This window comes from Chroicocephalus ridibundus, chromosome 9, assembly GCF_963924245.1.
Source record: "Chroicocephalus ridibundus chromosome 9, bChrRid1.1, whole genome shotgun sequence".
Classification (NCBI taxonomy): Eukaryota; Metazoa; Chordata; class Aves; order Charadriiformes; family Laridae; genus Chroicocephalus; species Chroicocephalus ridibundus.
In genome coordinates this window covers 34266546-34286913 of record NC_086292.1, presented here as the reverse complement: position 1 = coordinate 34286913, position 20368 = coordinate 34266546, and the positions used below count along the sequence as shown (strand labels likewise).

Sequence of the window (20368 nt, the reverse complement as noted above, 5' to 3'; positions counted from 1 at the left end):
AATATGTTTACCTTATGGTATTCTCTGGTCAAAGGCCCACTCTCTCCATGAAGTTTTACAAGTACATTTTTGGGAAAGCATGTTATTGTTACCAACGTTGAATTGTGTAATACTGATGATAATTTCTGGAGTCGCAATGTAAACTTTAAGTTGCCGATGATATTTAGCAAGCCATATTGTGTAGTTTTTTTGGTATATACTTAACTGACACCACAAAATTATGCCAAAACTTGAAACAAATTGGAATATAGCTAACACTAAGAGAAACTCAACAATTTGGAAAGCATGAAAAAAAATAAAATCCAATTTCATGACAAATGGTGCAAACTTGAAGGCAAAACACCTCCAGGGCTCTAAGGAGAGAAGCAAGTTCCTTCCAAAGACCACTTACCTCCTACTACATGCAACCTGTAGCATGCTGTAACCCCTTCAATCTTCCAATATTGCTAGTAAGACCCTCCTGTTCATATCACTTCATTTACCACTGAAAGCACTCAGATATTACAAGTGTGTTATATTAACATAACTCGAAAATCTGAAAGTATTACTCCTTAAGGACCAATATACTACTTAGTGATCATGGGATCTTGAAACTCTTCCTTCTCAACTGCAATAAAGTATATTCCTCATCTCAAGCTTGATTCCCTCATCCATCTAAAATTCCAATGGTTGAAAAATTTGACATCATATAGGATTCATTAAGACTATGAGCTAACACATCTATGCTGTAGAAGCAATGAGAAAAATCATTTAGAGACATTATTTTAATAAGAAACCTCTAGCAATAATTTGAGTACCTCACAATGTTGAGGGATGACTGACCAAAAGTAAGAGATGACATATGAGAAATAGGAAGTTATTAGACTAATTTCTAATCAATATAATCCATTAGCATGTGTTGTACCTCTGTTGTTGGTTCTTCTACACCAGTCATCTGGTACTTCTGCATTCTTTCAAATACTGAATGATCTGCACAACCTCCTTGTGGTCCGTATTTATGCGGATATTCTAAAACGAGGAAGGCCAGGTTGAGTTTTCAAATTCCAAGTACAAGTGGAAATATGGCTATATCACTGCAACCTACTCAGTTTGTGTCTAATATTGCTGATGTGGTTTGAGGGAAGCATTCTAAGATTCAAGCTTTATGCAGCTGTCTTTATGTCATTAAGTATTTCTACTAAGACACAGTCTTGGTTTTACAAACAGAACAAAACTGACAATTGCTTCTTGACATTGTTTTCTTATGGACAGCAAAAGAAAATATGATGAGCAACATCTAACATAAGAACAAGAGGTATCATTTACACATCTGTACTGATTAGCCTGAACTAACAGCCGCCTTAAAAAAAATGAACTCACAATGGAAAGTTTAATTAGAGTTCACATATACTGAAGACTGCTTGGATAAGAGAAAGGGTTTTTTATTCTATTGGTAAATTAAAACTAAGAAACCCTGCCGACATTCTTATAGGATTCTATTACGTTATTCATCTTCCATGGAATTTTGGAAAAATTTTATATTAAGCAACTTCACTATTAATACATAAGAACTGAAACTCTAATGATCCTTGGTTTCCAACTCAACTCTACAATTCTAGAACTATGAGTCTGCCAGCAATTTTATTGACAAGGTGAAATGCATGATTTCCATTCTGGAAAGTAAACAATACAATTAAGGATAAGAGATCAGTGTGTGTATGTATATACACGTGTATAGATTTAAAACAGTGTTTCCATTTAAAACGTGTATAGAATTATAGATTACAAAATGTACAGATATATTTAAAACTTACAGGCAAAGTAAAACAAGACTGAAAAGAAACAGTTTCATGACGTCCTTACTATAGCTGACTGCAGTACTATCTGGGTACACACGAGTTAAACATGCTGGAGATCCAAACCAGCTGAGTGGGAATACCAAACAAGCGGCTGCTTACCAAGGGTCATTCTCACAATACTTGTCAATGTGGATCTCATTGCACATGTGAACCTTCTTCAGACACACGGCTCAGTTTTGACTACGAGTACCTATTTGTAAGCAACCTGTGCTTGCTGAAGCTTCCACTGGAGATGAGCAGTACTGAAGGGAAGAGGTCTTACCCCTTCAGTTTGTCTGCTGACTGAAGCTTATTATAAATTGGTGCCCCAGTAACAGAGAATGGAGTACAGTCTATGGGAGCCGCATGTGTAAATACTTAAGGAACCAGTTTCTGCAGGGCAAACCACAGTTTTACCATCATCTGAACCAGGTGCAGGTTTTGTCAGAAACAAGTAAACTTTACCAAGGTTTATTGGTTTTTTGGGAGTTGTTGGTGGGTTGGTTTTTTGTTTGTTTGGTGGGGGTTTTGGTTTGGTTGTTGCTTGGTGTCTTCTTTTTAAAGAAAAAAAAGTGTAAAGATACAGAATCACAGGGTAAATGGAGCAGACACATAGGAGTACATTTATAAAATCTAAGACCCAGCACCAAGGACCCAATGGCCACATTATATGCATTTCAGGGGATTTCACCCTGGACTAGCTCTAGTCATGTTCTGTGGAGTTAAAGCCTGTTAGCAGTTAGAGCAGAATAGTTGCACTCTTGGAGGATGCACGCTGGTACAGCTTCATCTGACAGTTGCTTTTAATTAGCTCTGATTCTCATACTTGTTTCCTGCAGTCATACTATATGACACTGCTAAACTATTTCACTATATGAACCCAACTTGCTTCTGATTTTCTCCCTGTATCATTAAGCTCTAAACTTTGTATTTCTATCATTAAAAGCTGGGTGGAAATTAAGCAGCAAACAATAATAATAAAAAAAAAAACATATCCTTGGCACGCACAGCTTAAGTTGAGCTCTGAAAAACCCAAACCATTTAATATGACTTTATGTTCCAAAATACCCAAAGACCAGATTCAGTGGACCCACAGATAAACTTAAAAGGTCTGATCAAGAAGTAAAAGCAGTCTCCCAATCTTCATTCCTCTTAATCATGCATATTTACAAGTATTAAAAGAGGTCTGTTTAACACTTTTTTAAAAACTAGTTAATGACAAATGAAGCTAATTTAAACATGGGTAACATTTTTTCCAAATTGGGTCATTTTGCAGGTCCAAAATATTTTACTGCAATTGTAAACTTTGCTTAGTGGGAAAGAACAAGATTCAATAAACACTTTTTTTTGGTAAAGAAAGTTTCAACCTAAGAGTAATTGAAAGGTTACAGTTGGGTATAAAGTGTTATTCATTATCTCACTAGCTAATTAATTTTACATCCAGGTATTTAAAACTTATTTCCAGTCCAAATTTTAGAAAAGCTGATCCAATGTACTACAAAAATCACTTTTTCTTTGGTCAACTTTATACCCACTCTGTTTTGACTAGTTTCTGCCAATGGTATTATTAGCAAAACCTTGATATTGTGTGGGAGGTAATTTGTTTGGATTCTAATAAGGTTCTTAAAATTAAAAAGAAAAAAGAACTTTTAAGAGGTAACCACAATGAATGTGCAGTACTTAGGTTTCTGAAAAAAATCCTAGACTTCTGAAGGAACTGGTATTTTCCTTTCACTGTTTTACAGAAAGGTTCATGAATTGCTGTTATTAGAACCTTGTAGGTTTATTTAATCATTTCCAGCATATTAGTTTCCCACATTTCAATTTCTAACACTACACAAATACCATTTTTGAACTGCTGTCTCATCACATTTTTCCCAGTATGGTTAGCCCTAGCGCAGTGCCAGAAGAATGAAGACAGAGAATAAGACAACGAAGTGCTCTTACTGTAAGCACCTCACCCAAACTGATCAGCAATGTAGCAGAAACTGGCTTTGCTATAACCAGTATTAAACAAGAAGCCCCACTCACTGTTGGGATCATCTGTACTTTTGGGGATTCTGCTTACCATCACTAGATTGGAGTTAAGAGCAAAGGATTATAGATATGCTCCTTCACTTAATCTCCACCACCCTTTTTTTTTTCCTCCCATCACAGTATTAAAAAAAAAATCTTCTGTATTTAATCTAACTGAAATTCTCATTACTCACTACCCAATTTCACACTGCCGACCACTTATCTCTGTGAAAAAAAGCACGTTACACAAGGACGGGAGGAAGGCACAATACTGCCTCCCCATCAGCACACTTCACCTGCATAAAACCATCCTCACTTTAGAGCAACTCCTGCAGCTGGTAACTGCAGGAATCCACAGAAATTAACTGGAAACATGACTGCACAGCATATTTTGCACCATATTTTTCTGCTATCACCACAACTTCTATTCATACTCTGCAGCATTACAACAATTGACAGAATGGTATAGAAATAAATGCTCTCAGTGCATTACACAAAATAAGCAGTCTTTTCCTCTGCTTCTTGTTTCCCAAAGAGGTTAGGAAATCCCTTAATATATTTTTCAATATTAACTGCCTTGAATCCAAACAAACATTTCTCACTTCAAAAGTAATAATCTAGTAAGAAACACTTTAAAGGCATGACAGTTGAAATTATAAAGAATTTAAACAGTCTGCAACAGAAAAGACAAATCCCCGCCCAGAGAGATATGAATGCACCTTGCTGAACACAGGAGGCAGGTGATACAAGACAGTTCACTTAGGAACCCTGTCCAGCTCACAGGGAAAGCTGCCTACAAAGCTTTCTTTTGCTATATAGTAAACAATAATAATAAACCTAAAAAACCAAAACCCCTTTGTCATTTCATACTTTCTGACAACAATATCTTACTCTAACTAGATGGCAGATCACTATTAATGATATACACAACTACAGATGCTCAAAATAAGAATTTTTATCCTTTTAAAAAAGGCACTAGCTACCACAAAGAGATTCCCGATCACATTAATTTTTTCCTTCTACTTGTCAGTAACTAGTATGACCTGCTAAGCGTTTAGGTTAACCACTTAACAGATACCGGATTTAGGCATCTGGGGCAATGATATGGCACCAAACTTCCATTAAAAATGATGAAAATTCAGTTCTTCAACAGCCATAGAGATTTGTCCAATACTAGCAAAAGCAACAGTGTTAGAATAAAGTTCAAATTTAAGCATATAGAAAAAAAATCCTTATTAAAGATTTCATTCTAAGCAGTCTGTCACACTGCGCTCCCATGACAACGACCAAGTAGACCTCCATTATTAAACCAACCACCACAGAATGAAAAAAAAGACACCAAGTTCTCACTAATAATACATAGTTTGCAATGGTCAGTTCATTCAGCAGATGGGGCTTTACAAAATACTTTACTTTCTGTTTTCAGTTGTACTGTTCTTCCAAGACCATAAAGACACCTAAATGACCACGTTCATTTTCCTGAAGGTCTGAACAGGATTTTCCTGTCTACTGTTGATCTGAGGAAATGCCGATTTCATACTTTACAGTATGAACTCAGGGATACATTTTAAACATACACGATTTAAATAAAGTAAATATAGCTCCAGTGAAATCCTAATCCCTAAAGAAAAATTCCCAAAATGAAAATAGCAATTTGCATCTTTCTGGCACTAAATTATAAAACAGTTTGACCAAGACTGGTTTAGAAACTAAAATCATTCAACTTGTGTTTCGAGTCATGAATAGAGGGCTGCCTTCCCCTGGTCACCACATCCACTGTAACAGACAAAAGCTGCCTTATGAAGTTGACAATATAATCCCCATTTACAAGAAAACTTTTGTTTAACTACTGAATAAGAACTCATTGAGATGCTAATCATATGTTGCATTGTGATTTCTGAAAAGCACTAAAAAGCATATTGTTTCAAAAGGCTGAAACATGGGTGACCAAAAAATATCCCAAATTAAAGCAAAGACAACTTCTTCGCCCATTCTCTCCTTAGAAATGTGAGCATTTTTGTTGCTTTTGTCCTATGTAAGATACTAGTGGTTTGCCTCTATTTCACAAGAGTCGGCTTTAGATTACAGCAATAACTACAGATCTGCATGCTTGTTTTTATTTTTAAATCTACTGTAAAGCTTAGCTTTTTAGTTGCTGGGTTTTTTGGAGCTGCAGTTCAATGCAAAAATAGCTCTCATGAAAGGCAAAAAAATTTCATCCTCAAAAGCACGATTCAGAAAGTGATAGAAGCAGTTGTATACTTCAGATATTTCAGACCACAGAAATGCTGGAGGCACCTAGGATACCAATGACAAAAGCTGAAGGACACAATGAGAATGCACGCGCGTCAGAGTGCGCTGACAGCAGCCAAGAGCAGCGGCACATTTTCAGGGTGCTGCTGAGAGGGAGCTCCGGCACGGGCTGTTTTCAGCCACGCCGAGCAGGCAGCAGCGTCCACTCACTCGGCGATTTGGAAGCTGTATTGTGCTGCTGCTTTAATGTGGCTCTCCGAAATAGATTTAGACAATCCCTTCTGATAATCTGATTTTTTTTTCTAACTGATGGTAATGATGCACTAGATTCAAGAGAAAAACAGCATAAGCCAACATACCATCACCTGCATAATTAAAAAAAAAATCATATCCTGCTCCTATTCACTTATAAGACATTAATATGAACGAATTTAATCATTAGCTTTTTTCAGCTCTCAAGCAATCCGTTTACTCCTCCAACAGAGATCACTTCTACAAAACAGCAATACTAATTTTCATAAAATCAAAATATCTGCTTCTTTAAGGTACAGTTCTATTTCTGTCATTAGTCGGTAACACTGAAGAGTATTTTTAGTCACCCACTATTTACAGCATAAGGAACTGGGACATGAGACAACCTTCTTGCTTGTCTTGCCCTTTGGAAACTGGGCAAATCACTTTACTGCCTTATGGCCCTTTACTTCCCTCCTTTTCTACAACAGAGTTAATAAAACCCTTTGTAAAGCAGACAGTAACAGTAACTTCTATACAGAACGTGCTAGGGAAGCAGTAGTCCAGTACTTCCACCATCATGCAGTGGTTTGAACTGCTCGGTGAGACCTATAAAACATACCAAAGAATGTAGAAGTACATTCAAATTATTTACAGAAAAGTTGTTATAAAAGTCATATCTTGCAGTTTCATACCAGGCTTTTGTAATTTTTTTATTATTTTTCCCTGCTACTCTTCTGTTAGAGCAGCAAACCCTGTAATACCCCAAGAGCAGCTAGCAAGGCAAACTGCCTTCTTAGGCTTTCACCTGCAACGCTCTGCTGAGCTGAAAATTCAACGCACGCTCCAAATTTTCTTTGAGAATCAAAAGCACTATATGAAATGCTACCCTATAAAGTTACTTTATTCTCAAATATGGGTCTTGTACACACCAGGAAGATATAGGTTTAGTCAGTCAGAAAACAAGTGTAACTCACAATGTACATAAAATTCAAAAACTGCATTCATTCAGAAGCTCTTTAAAATGATGCAGCTTCTATTTGATTTTAGATTAGTAATCATATTTACAGAATGGAGTAACAGGAAGAACAAACATATCTACTAGCTCACAGCATTTTTAACATACTCAAAGACAGTACACATACTGCCACTGAATGTAAAATACAGCTGTATTTCAGAAGCTTTATTCAATTAGAAAAAATAAAATTTGCTGAGTTTTTAGCAGAGAAAGATCATTTCATTGTATTCATACAAGAGAAGTAACCAGAGAGAGTATTACACAATAACCCCGTGTCTTTCACTGGCTTACAGCACAGAGAAAATGATAATATATAAAGCCAAATGACAGCCAGAGATTTTCCTCATCTATCTTCCTATTTTTGATATTTCTTTTCACAATACAGTGTCATTATGATGTATTTTGAAAATTATTTCTACGTGTATCGTCATAAGAATGGTTCAAGTCACGTCTAGTGATCTAAGTCAAAACTCCTCATCCAATTCCAAATGAGATTTCAAACTCAAGTCTTCTAGTATTTGTACGATGCCTGACAGGACAAATTTTTCAGTGAAGTTTAGTTTAATTTGAGTTTGATTGAAGACTGAGTTCTACATAAAGTTAGCTTGCAACACACAACTTGTTAGCTTCAATAAGCAAAAAGTAATCTTAAAGTGACTCTCTGCCAATATCTACTTGGAAGGATTGAAACTTGGAACCCCAACTTTATTGCAGGATTTCTGGCGTTCAGCATAAAGTTACTTAAGCATTAAATAAAACTGATTTTTACTATATCTGAAGACTGTACACAAAAAGGCAGGTATAGAGTGCAGGAGAACTCTGATGCATCAGAGTTCTGAAGATGTAAGAGTACTCCATGGTACTTTCTCATCCCTCTGGGCATTTACTACTCAAGCAAGACATCTGGGGCTGTACTCTTCAAATCCAATTAGTATTCTCTGTACACTTCCATCAGCCACTGTGTAAAATGGGACATATTGGGTGCCACCACATCTTCTAAAGAGGTCTCTGAAGGATCTGTGACCGACGCATGCAGGGGAAGCTTTTATTTCCCACAAGTACCACCTTCACTAGATGTAGGTAAACACTTAGTGACTTGAACTTTAATTATCCTTTATTTTCCAGATCACAGGGAAGAACAATCAGTATAGAGCACTTTAAGAATGCATTTTTCAAAAGAAACATGTATCCATTGAGTAGAAAACTCACTGCTTATACACTTAAGCCTGACTGCTAAGGATTTCTTAAAATGGCAGTATAAGACAGACCCACTTTGGTTTGCCATAAATCTCTTTCACACCACAACTGTGTATGAATCCGTTTAGGACAGCGTGACTCACAGTCACACGCAAGCCAAAGTCTCATTGGATGCTTACAAATGGCTTACAGTTTTTGACATTTAATAAAAAAATAAAAATACTTCATCTGTAGCACAAAATAGAAGTACTCACTGATATCATCTTCATGATAAATGACAGAGTGGAACGGTAGAGTTCTGTCCTTAATATATCTCTCTGCTGGCTCAATATAAAAGGTCCCACTATGAGTTTGGATGAATCCTTCAAATTTTCCATCAATAACAGACCCATGGGTAAGACTTCCATGCTCACCTGTTAAGAGAAAAAGTGCATTAGGTTTTTTTTATACCTTTCTAAAAGCCTTCAGTCCTGTGAAAACTTCAAGCATACGCACTACCCAAGGTGTTAAGCAGACAATGCTAAAGCATGATATGTGCAAAATTAACCCCAATTGTGCATCAGTATCTAACTGCTAAAAAACTATATGAATTACACAGTAGTAAGATTCTGGGTAACGACAGTAAGCCATTCTTGCAGAAAGTTTGTTTCTGAATTTTTAAGACTAAGATTATTCAACAGTAAGACATACAGGTACCCCAAAATCATAGTTACTAAGCTCAATAGCTTCCTAATCAGGTGCATAAATGACGTGTTTAAAAAAAAAGGTAATGAAGAATTCAACTCCCTATTTTAAAGCTGTCACACATACAGCATGTAATCCGTTATCCAAGTCCTGTCCTTACACATCTGTTCATGCAGTTGAAAAAAATAAATAATATATCAGAGTGTATACTGAACTTTGACAGCTTTCAAAGAACGATTTCCCTGTATTCGAGAAATCCATTTTTCTCTTCAAGCATAAACCTCTTAAAACTGTTGCTAGGTTTAAATGTGGGATGGAGTGAACTCGTACCTGAAACAGTCACAATCTGGAAAAGTAAAACTGTCAAAGTTTAATCATTGACAGCGACAACATACAGCAGCCCCAACAGGCATTTTCCATAAAAATGATGAAAGATTACTAAAAGAATGTTCATACATTCCTCCACTGAGGAGGATTTGGAATCACTCTATCAAATTATCAGAACTGTACTCATTCTTATCATTAACTAGCACTAATTGCTAATTAACAGTTATCAAGAATTTTATAAAGCTCATACACAGTACTGAAATTTGGAGAAAGTATCTTGAAGATATGCGATACAACTCTTGAAAGAGAATACTAAAGAGTAAAAACAGGCTTTGCAGAACACTAATTTCAAAACATTCATAAGCAATCCCAGATTTACTTCAGACTATATTCTACTAGAATGTGCATTAGTATCCTGAATTTATAAACCATGTGTCTTTGGAAATTTCAGAGTACTTGGAAGGAAGACTCTTGACCTGAATGGAAATCAAGAACCAACAACAAATCAGTTTATTTACTCAATTCTAACTTCATTCATGATCTTCACGACAAGTACCAACTTGGGTTGGAAGAGAAAGATAATTAAGAGGATTAAAAAAACCCCATAGAGTAAGCCCAGTGAGTAGATTCATGTGGATCCTTTAATCTCATCACTCAGCAATAAGGAAAGAACAAAATGCTTTTCTGAAATAATTTCACAAAATAAGAAAAAAAACCAACACATCAAAAGATCCCACACACCTTAAAACCTCTCTGACCTACTTAAGTCAACTGGTAAATTGGTCTACTAGATGCATATAAAGTGTAAGCATGTATATTTCTTTTCGTGGTGTAAAACAGTCACTTCAAGACTGTAAGACATTACTAACAGAGATCTTCAGAACCAAACAGACTGTACGAGAGGGACAGAGTAAATCTTAATCCTTCTCTTCTTTTCATCTGCTTTTAATTCCTTAATTCTCCTTCCTTTTTGATCAATTTTATCTTTTGCATTTCTATTTTGTATACTGAAATCGGGTATGTTACTTGATTCTCCTTCCTTTTTGATCAATTTTATCTTTTGCATTTCTATTTTGTATACTGAAATCGGGTATATTACCCTTAATGATGGTAGCTCTATATTCCTTAAATTTCTTTAAGCTAAGAACAGTACCTGATTTTTTTAATGCAGACAGCTTTCTGCTTTTTTTTTTTTTTAAATGCATCAGACTTCTATGAAGAGTATGTTCATAAACCGAGTTCAACTTTCAAGTTCTACGGATATGAAAATTACTAGGTAAAATACTCATTTAAGTGTGACTCTTATATGAGAATAAAAGCAGATGGAGTTTAAATGCATTTAGATGCATTATTAAAGTTTAATAATGAAGATAACCTAATCATACAGATATTCATTTTCTGCACATACTATTAAAAAAACCCTCCTTACATTGACTGCCCTTTAATCCATTTTAAGGTGCTGTACTTACCATAAATGTGTCCAGTGTAAATATGGGAGGTATCATAATCAATTACTTGGTTTGATATTTCTACTTTAAAGTCATCACTAAAAAGAGATGTATCTCTCTTCATTCGAAGGTTGAAGTGTCTAAAGCGAATAAAACAAGATAGTAAATTGGCTTTGAGCTTCAATTACAAGAGCACTAAGCAAAGTACTTCTAACCAACATTTTCATACAAACGATTTGCAGACTCTAAAATTTATCTTGTACAATAAACACAGACAAAAATGTTTTTATTGTACAAGAATTAGACCATAGCCTAGAAGGATTTTCTTAAGCAAGATTAGTCAGTAGCTTTTGATACAAGTAACTAAATTTACAAGATTTAAACCAGAAAGCAGGGTTAGACTTAAATGCATCAATCTAAAATGCTGACTTTGACTATACACTTGTTTCCATTCCTCCAGAAGACACAGATGTAGCTTACGGGAAAAAGCAACTATTTCACTTCACAGCACTGTGAAGCAGAAGAGATAAGAACAACTATCAGCTTATTTTACTTTCATTGCCAACATTTAAGTAATGTAAATGAAATGTAGGTGAGCTAATTACTGTTTCAACTGAAACTCAAAAAACAAGATGGGCAACAACATTTAATAAAAAAATACTTAAATTGGTAGTTACATGCACAACTAAGTAAACAACTACTCATTGAATGATCTTGTTCAAATCACGACACTACATTCTTTGACACAAATCCTACTGCTAATCTTTATATGAAATATACTATGTTTTCATAGTACAGAAACAAAAGTTTGGTTCAGTGAAGCCAAGCAACATAACTGAAGCATTTTAAAATGCCTGACATTATATGAATTCATACCTGTGACAACCGTTAGCTTGCTTCAGAATTTCATTTGGTATTCTCTTAAATTTTGTATAAACACATTGTGCAAATACAGATCAGTGAAGTTGTTGAAACTTCAGTCATTCCAATTTTACTCTTGATTTTCTTCCTATATTTTTCTCTTTCTGCACAATCATGAAATTGAAGGAATATTATAGTTATGTCACCAATTTGTTACACAAAAAGTTACTGATAAGTTGACTACATCTGTGTCAGTCTTCACCTAAAATAAATGTGACCGGTCTCTCAGCATACACAGTATACTAATGACAGAGCTGACTTTCCCTAGTTAAAGCCAGTATCCATTTGTGCTAAGAGCAAAATAATCAAAACAATTAAGTGCCACAGTGTAAAGTTGATCAATTACTTTTTAGTATAGCTGAAGCATATCCAAAATATATCTCAGTGTTCACTTGCAAATTAAATAGTATGACACTACAGTTATAAGTATTTTGAAACAACTGTACATTAAGATGCAAAATTCAAGATCAAAGAAAAAAGCCATGCCTACACTTAAAACCTGGTAAGGGCTCTGGTGACTCATGTTGACTATTCTGCAATTCAAACAGTATTTCACATTCAAACTATCTTTATTATTGTAGCCACAATGTTAATAAAGCTTCAAAGCAAGTATTCTCCTCTGGTGATGCGTTAGAGGTATCTACTGCAAGGTTGTGAAATTCTGAGATGTGGCTGGTGGATGGGGAAGTTTAAACTTCAGCACCTCCCTGTGACTCCTGGGCTTTGTGCCAAGCCAACCAGGGCTCAGATTATAGTTTCAGTATGGATATGTTTTATGAGGGCAGATTCTTCTGTTAAAGTGCAAGAAACAGTTCACAGATGCACTCGAGTACTGGAGTCACCAAAGAACACCCACCAGCTAGCAGTTAGTAGCTATCCACAGCCAGATAGAAAGGCGCATTTTATGATAAATAGCTAGTCTTCATAATATCACAAAAAATGACAAAAAATAAGAGGAGTTCTTTAAGTTAGTCTCTTTACCAGCTCTGTAAAACTGCCTTTTGGTAACACAGAGGTTCACGAGGATGAGAAGACAACATGAACAAGCAACCCAGAAAAACATTTTTTTTGGGGGGGGAAGAATAAAATAATTTAAGCCACCTCATGTGGCTCTTCTGGGCTGGAGTTAGAAATGAACAGGCAGAAAAAAAATTAAGACAGCACTGATAAGAATTTGAAGAACTTCATTCAAGTACTTCAGGTTCTACTCATGTTGGTTGTAATACACTGCTCAGGGTGTTACAGAGATTTGAATCCCATTTTAGTGTAAGTTCTCTCTGGGACCGAGTTCTGCAGAGTTCCTGAGGATGGGGCAGCCTCAAGTGCATCTGAACTGCAGTTAAATGGCAAGAGACCCTGGATACTTTAGAATAGCTCTCCTCCCTTCTCTAATATTTGGTAGAAGACTTCTTACCATAAGAAGTCTGTAATTCTGTCTCTGTGATGAACTGAAATGTCTACTAATCCCAGCAAAAGCACCTAGTATGGCTAAAATTACTTTTTCCTGGTGAAAAAAGTAGGTTTTCTGAAAAAAACCTCAATCTGTATAGCACTTCTCTCTCAGAAGTGCAAAAAGTTACTTTAAAAATTAGACTTTTCTGATTGTATTCATGTAAGTTTCAAATAAAATTGAGGAGCAATTATTATCTCTAACACTCAATTGCATCAGCAATTTCTTTATCATTTTGAAGTACACTATGTAAGACAATGCAAGACTTCTAACTCCCACATATGTCAGCGGAGTAGGAAAAAAATGGACTTCATCTCACAACGAAAGCAAGTAATTTACTAAGTTTAGCCTAAAATAACACCAAATGGACGGGTGAACTATCTCTAGGCCTCAACTGTGAAGCCATCCAGGGTATCCTTTCCTCAACTGCCAAGTCATCTATGTTTTCATTCCTGCAAATTAGCTTTGCACTTCTGGACTACCATTGTTGACCATCACCTAATCCCGCTTTAGGGTCAGCTTTGCCTAGATGCCCTGCACTACAGGACTGTGCTTTTGGAGGGGCAACGGGAAGCTCATCGGAATCCATCAAACCTGGCAATGGTTCTTCCTTCTGGGCAGGACACCCTTCCATCAATATTACCCTATGTGTCACTTCAAAATGGACAGTTCAAAGGCACATGTACCAAATAAAAAGTTTCACTAGTTTTAAAATTAAGAAGCCTCTATATATTCTCCTTTCATTTTCCTCCTCTTCTTACTTTGCACATTGGTACATAACTAACACTACAAATTCTAACCCATGCTGTTAATTATCTATTTATTAATAAAATTACCTCTACTTGCAGGGTTAGAGAACTATTTCAAATACAAAATAACACAGCTGTGTTTCACAATAACAATTCTTTGATCATTTGATTGCTTAATTTAGTTAAGCTATTAGGTAAACTGGTCGTCTCACAGGTATTTGTAAACAGGTATTTTCTTGGTCATTCAAGCATGCTTGATGGGAACAGGATTATCTGTCTGGACTGTTCACCCTTTTAATAATGAAAAACAAAGTGACAAATCTCCTTTAGTTCTCCCTCACCAAAAAAGGGAGGGGGAAAGAGAGGCAACCTGGGGGTGGGTGTGGTGGGAAACAAGAATTAACAACTTTAACAACTTCAACAAATCACCAAACGTTAAACTATGGTAATCGTAAAACCCTATGTATTACATGAAGCCTACAGTTGAAAGTAAATCCCATTTTTATGGCTATGCAGAGATATCTTAATGTACTACTTACAAGTGTCAATGAAATTCACTGCACTGAGAAGATGCCAGTTTATACGTGGGGAGACTCCAAATTGTAATGACTGATTGAAACAAACAGGTAGTTGGCAGGGACACTCCAACAAAATCCAGTTCAGCACTCCTATTTCTCAGTAAGAATCTTCCAAAGACCCTACAAAATCCATTTAAGTATCTCACCCAATACAGAAGTTTTCCTAACATTTACTCTAAATTTCTTCACAGCTAGCATTTCTTCCCTTGAAAGGAATATAAACTAGTTGCTATCCTTCTCAAAATGATGTGGAAGAGAATGCATCTCAGTTTCCTTTCCTGGCTTAAATCCAGTAACTTCATGAATTCTTCTGAGGACAGGAGACTCCAGAGTAGTTCAACAAATCTGTCTATATCATTCCATATGGTTTCTAAAACTAGCCACACTGGAAGAAATAAGAAGCTTCAAATAAGCCTTTTGGTAATTACCATTTCTACAGCATACATCGAATTCTGTGTACCACCACCTGTACCAATGTAAACTAAGCTATTCCCTAGCTACACACCAGGCAAAAGATTGACTCTTTCCCGAAAAATAATGCTACTTTTATTTACAAGCTTACTACCTTGCATAAGACATTTCCCAGCAGTAGTGGTCTCTAGAATAGTTAAATCAATTAAGACCAAGTTTTGACCTTGCTTATTTGGTACTGCTTCTGTCTTACACGTAGCTGAAAACCAATATGGTAACAGGCCATTACTTGGTTACCATATAGTTGCTCATTTGGTTGAGGGCAGAATTTTTGGCAAAAGTGTTCATATGCTTTGGTAATAAACTACATCTTATTCATTAATGGCAGTACCCTTAAGACTATCAAGAGGTACATTTTTATTTCACTTTAGCTTAACTCAGGGAGACTGTCAGATTTGCAAGTATGTAACATAGCAACTCAGTGATAATTAAGGGGAAAAAACCCAACCAGTTGAGAGCACCACACTTCGCTAAATCCCAGTACTTTCCCATGGGCTTGAGTTATGTCAATCCTACACTGTAGTCACAGAGCAAGCACTTTAAAAAAAAAAAGAAGCTGTGTGTACACACTGACAGCGCTTGGTAAAATCAACATAAAGGTGTACATGTAAGAGCTAATGCTTAACTTATCATTACATTTCTTTTTAGTATGAGGTACCTTCTAAGATAAGTGATTTTTCCATGATAGAATGTCCAATATATTGGGACACTGTTAGCGAGTCCACAGACTTTTCCAAAGCTGGCAGAAAGATTTATTATCAGTGGTACCCAAACAGGCACTTGGTGCTTTCCCTTTCCTACCTTTCCTCAGTAAAATTCCTGCAACCTATGGCAGGCTGAGCAGGCACAATCACTCCGTGACCAGAGGAGATTGTTACCTTTTTTTTTTTTTGTGGTTGGACTCGGTGATCTCAAAGGTCCCTTCCAACCACTAAGATTCTGTGATAAAAAAGGAAAAGAGGAGATGAAGGAGTTACTCCACAGCTGGGAAAAGTGTCTGGGGAAAGGGAACAGAAGGTGATAGGTTGGCACTAGTATGGAACTCCAGTACAAGGAGAGCCTGTTTAGGTTCACCTTCTTTTCTTCTCAGTAGGAACCAGAAAAATCTTCGCAGCTGTGCCTCCATGAGCCTCCTCACAAGTCAGGATCTAGAAGATACTACTCTGCTTGAGGTACAAGTCTTTTATCTTTACTTTTCTCATTTAAGAAGTCAAAGACTCTCTTCTCTGAAAAATGGGAGAGGAGAATAATTTGAGCCCTTCTTTCTAACTGCTTCCACGTGAGGCACCCCAAAACCGAAACTTGGTTCCCAGTGTCAGACTCATTCTAACCCTGACCTACATTAAATAGAAGACAGCTTAACAACTTAATGGTGGGTTTAAACTACTCACAAGCTAAGTCTACAGAACCATCACACTCATGGACATCATTATTTTTTTTACACTGTTTTCACTTACTATTAAACCCACACAACATATTCCATCATCATTTGACTGACAATTCCCATGGTCTGGCTACTGACACTAAAGAAAACACATCTTTGAAAAAGCATATGATAGGGTCTGCAGGTTTATCATTCTTTCTATTATGCACCTAGATGCAGATAGAGGGTATCATCCAGTATCATCCTCTAATAAGTATTCATCTAAAAAACAATCTCTAGTGCATTGCAAGGCTCAGCAATCCCAGCTAGAAAGCCTGCAGCTTATGTTTGTTTTCCAGGGTGGCACTTGGCAATTGTTCAGAGATTTCTTTCCTGACCTTAAGAAGTCAGACTTGCTAAGCTTGTTATTCTAAAAGAACACAACCGAGGATGCAGCCTCCATCCTAAACAATCTGCCACCAGTTATTCTTGATATACATAGATGCAAACACGTAAGCTAGCTCAGACCACAGAAACCATCCAAGTAGGATTACAAGTAACTACATGCTGGCTAATTTACACTCTAAGAAAGTCAGCCACGTATTTCTCTGTCCTGAAGAGTATGGTGTACAGATTTTAAAAGCAGAATAGTCTTTATCCAGGGTTGATTCTTTTTTCCTTTCAGTAAAACTTCTTTGGAAAGTTAAGTGCAGATTCTGTCACTTCGTTTCTTGTTTATCCAAAATAACCATCCCATTTTTATTTACATAAAGTTGAATATTTATATGCAGTGCCATGTTCTAACATAATTCAAAAACATGAGCTCAAAAAAGAAAACAGGCAAAGATGTACTAGAATAAAATCACGAGGCGAAGTTACTACATTAATTCAAACTAAGAAACTAGTTTAGAAAGCAGTTTTCTTAGTGAAACAAAGACATAGAAAGAAATCTGCTAGCTGATCATATGTTCATATACAAAGCACATAGCTTATTAAGTCTACTGCTTTTCATTTTAAGAACGTGGCTATGTCTACTGAAGCATGTTGGCCAAGGAGCAAAGTTCTAAGGCATTAATACCAATTTTAGCAGTACAGCTGGGAAATCCTCTGCCTCAACTGCACAGTCTCACCAGTCCAATGCCACTGTAGCAGGCATTTCCTAGACAAACCTGAGTGAAACACTAAATGACTTTTTTCCTGAGGGCTACACATATTCCAGCTCACTGTGTTTAAACCCATAAAATGCAAGACAGTTAAGCCACAGATCCAGCCTCTAAAATATTTTTTAGATTAATTTCATTTAAAAAATGAGAAAGAACTCAGGTCCCTGCTTCCCAATTCTCTGCAAGATAAAATTGCTTTACCTACAAGCACCAACATAGGGTGGCTTTTTTGTTTGTTTGTTTGGGGGTGTTTTTTTTAAACACAAAACAGGTGTAGAAAAGTAAGACCAAATTCATAGGTCTCTTGCCTGGCAAGTTTTTGTCAAGGTATGTAACTTAAAAGGTGCAATAGACAGGGGATGACTGAAGAATGGTCACAGAGCACTGAAAAAAGCTGAAAAGACTACAGTAAGAACTAAAGAGATTTTTACTTTTTTCTTTTTAAACTCAGGACAGCCTAAAATGAGTTATAGTAAGCAAACCTTGCAGAAAACTCACTCAGTAAAATTCATGGAAATAATTCACATACGTCTCTCAAAAGCCAACCAGTCAGTCCCATCTGATGACCACTAAAGCCATCTATTTAAGAAGTTAGTCTGTTTAAGAGAGTGTTTAAGTGCACATGGAACTGAAACACACACAACATAAATTTTCAGGTTAGTCCAGTAACAGTGAATCTGCTTTATGTTCTGACAGAGTCACAGAACATAGAAGACAGCCATTTCATGAATTGAGCACTATGTTGTACACACAACTATAAAAGTACTTAAAAATAAATTAAACATGATAAAAAGAACATCTAGTATTTAATAAAAAACAGGTGACAATATGAAGTCCTCTTTACTCCAAGTGTAACTAGCTCAGTTACTCTTGTCCATCTCAGACAGCATGGCAGCACGCTTAGAATGTCACCTTTGAAATTCAACATATCGAATATGATTTCTGTGCTGGTAGCCTCCTTCGTTTTCATAACCTACTCAAATACAGTCAACAACTGTCTCATTTAAAAACAAAAATTGAGCAGCTCTGAATAATGAAGGCAATACAAAGAATTACATATTACTGTAGAATCAAGAATAAAAAAGCCCTCATGCTTAATTAAAAATTCTGAAATTTTGTGGTTCATTCCTGCCATTCACGACTGTACCAGAAAGCTCAACCAATGTACAACTGAGAGCTGTTCAAAATAATTATGAAAAAGATACCCGCACAGAAAATCAATATTAAAGCCAATCAGCAAACACTGCTTCACAAATGTGCTTTGCCAAATGGTGCAGTGAGGACAGATTAAGACCCAAAGCCATACAATTTCACAATATGCAAGCTCTCATTGTTATAAAAGTTCCTCTGGTCAATGCAAAACATTTTAAAAGGTAGTAGAGTACTTAAGAAACAATCATTTATTGAACTTTATTTCAAACTGGATGACAGACAGTTAAAGCATTTTTACCTAGCAGCTGAATAGCATGGTCACTCTGCAACATCTAATGCTTTACACAGCGTTTTCTTAATAATAAAGTCATTGTAGAAAATTTGCTCATTAACTTCAGGGAAAAAAAGGTTACATGCAGTAACATGCAGTACCCTACTAGTTGCAGTAGTGAGACTGATGCAGTTTTTTCCAGCTGCTTATTGATTAAATGCTACTCTCAGCATTTTGACATGACAAGGCAAAACAGCCTCAAGCGGACACTTGCCTTACAGAACCTCCCTGACGCCAGGCACCCTCTGCCACTTCTGAAAGCACTGACAGGCACTTTACCTGTCAAGTTATTTCAAGTAATAATGACCAAATCTTGGCACGCACTGGACTTGCCACATTAGGCACATGCATACTATTAGCGTTTTTACATAGAGCTGTGAAGACAAAAATTCTTTTCTCTCCTTCCCTCCCCATACAAACCCAAGAAGGATACGATAAGAAGATTTTTCTAAATTCCCTCCCCTCCAAAAACCACCTATTGTTGTAGTTCTAAAGTTGCAGAGCAGAGCTGGACGCATGCTATGGATACATAGGGGTATGTCCGTGTAGCGACACAGAACAGTAGGCAAGAACATTCTGGTGAATAAGAAAACAAGAGAATGAAAATGTCTAATGGTCACCAAGCATCACTACGACCAGTATCATTGATTTTTTAATGCAGTGGAAGCAAAGCTTGTGTTTCACCATTACTTAGAAGGTATTCAAGTTTCTGACTCTCATAATGTAAACCTGTGGAGTGTTTATGCAGACTGATCTGAAAATGCTGTATGATAGTCCATTACACTTTGAAGCCCAGTAGAAGAAAGTACTTTTGAGTCCATATGAACTGTATAAGGTGGTGGAGGCTGAAGAACAGGTTATTCCAGTCGCATCAACATAGTCACCTAATATTTATATGATTTTAACCCCATATTGAGCTAGCTTTTAAGATTTGAATATGCTGGACTAAAAGAATCTAGACTTCGCAGTCGTGACTTGTAAGCCCAAATTAAAACATGGAGAAGCCCGTATTTTTAAACTATCTCAGGTTTTATACAATAACCTAACAATATTCCACAAGTGAATGCTTTAATATTCATAAGCATAATATGAAAGGTCTTTTTATTTGTATGGCTTACACAGAAGTGATGTTGCAAGCATTTCCAGTAACAGTTTTCCTATTGTATAGACCATATATTCCAACAAATATCTCTGAACTT

General features: G+C 36.3%; 1 protein-coding gene across 1 annotated transcript in view; it reads right to left on the bottom strand.

Moving 5' to 3' along the window:
* The window catches only part of ADAM10 (ADAM metallopeptidase domain 10), a 51666-nt gene that overhangs the window by 16134 nt on the left and 15164 nt on the right, over positions 1-20368 (bottom strand). Inside the window, exons 3-5 of the mRNA XM_063346029.1 lie at positions 11013-11131; positions 8787-8945; positions 905-1008 (exon numbers count right to left, since the gene is read on the bottom strand). Of these exons, the coding sequence (XP_063202099.1) occupies positions 905-1008; positions 8787-8945; positions 11013-11131 (382 nt within the window). The remainder of the gene's footprint in view (positions 1-904; positions 1009-8786; positions 8946-11012; positions 11132-20368) is intronic.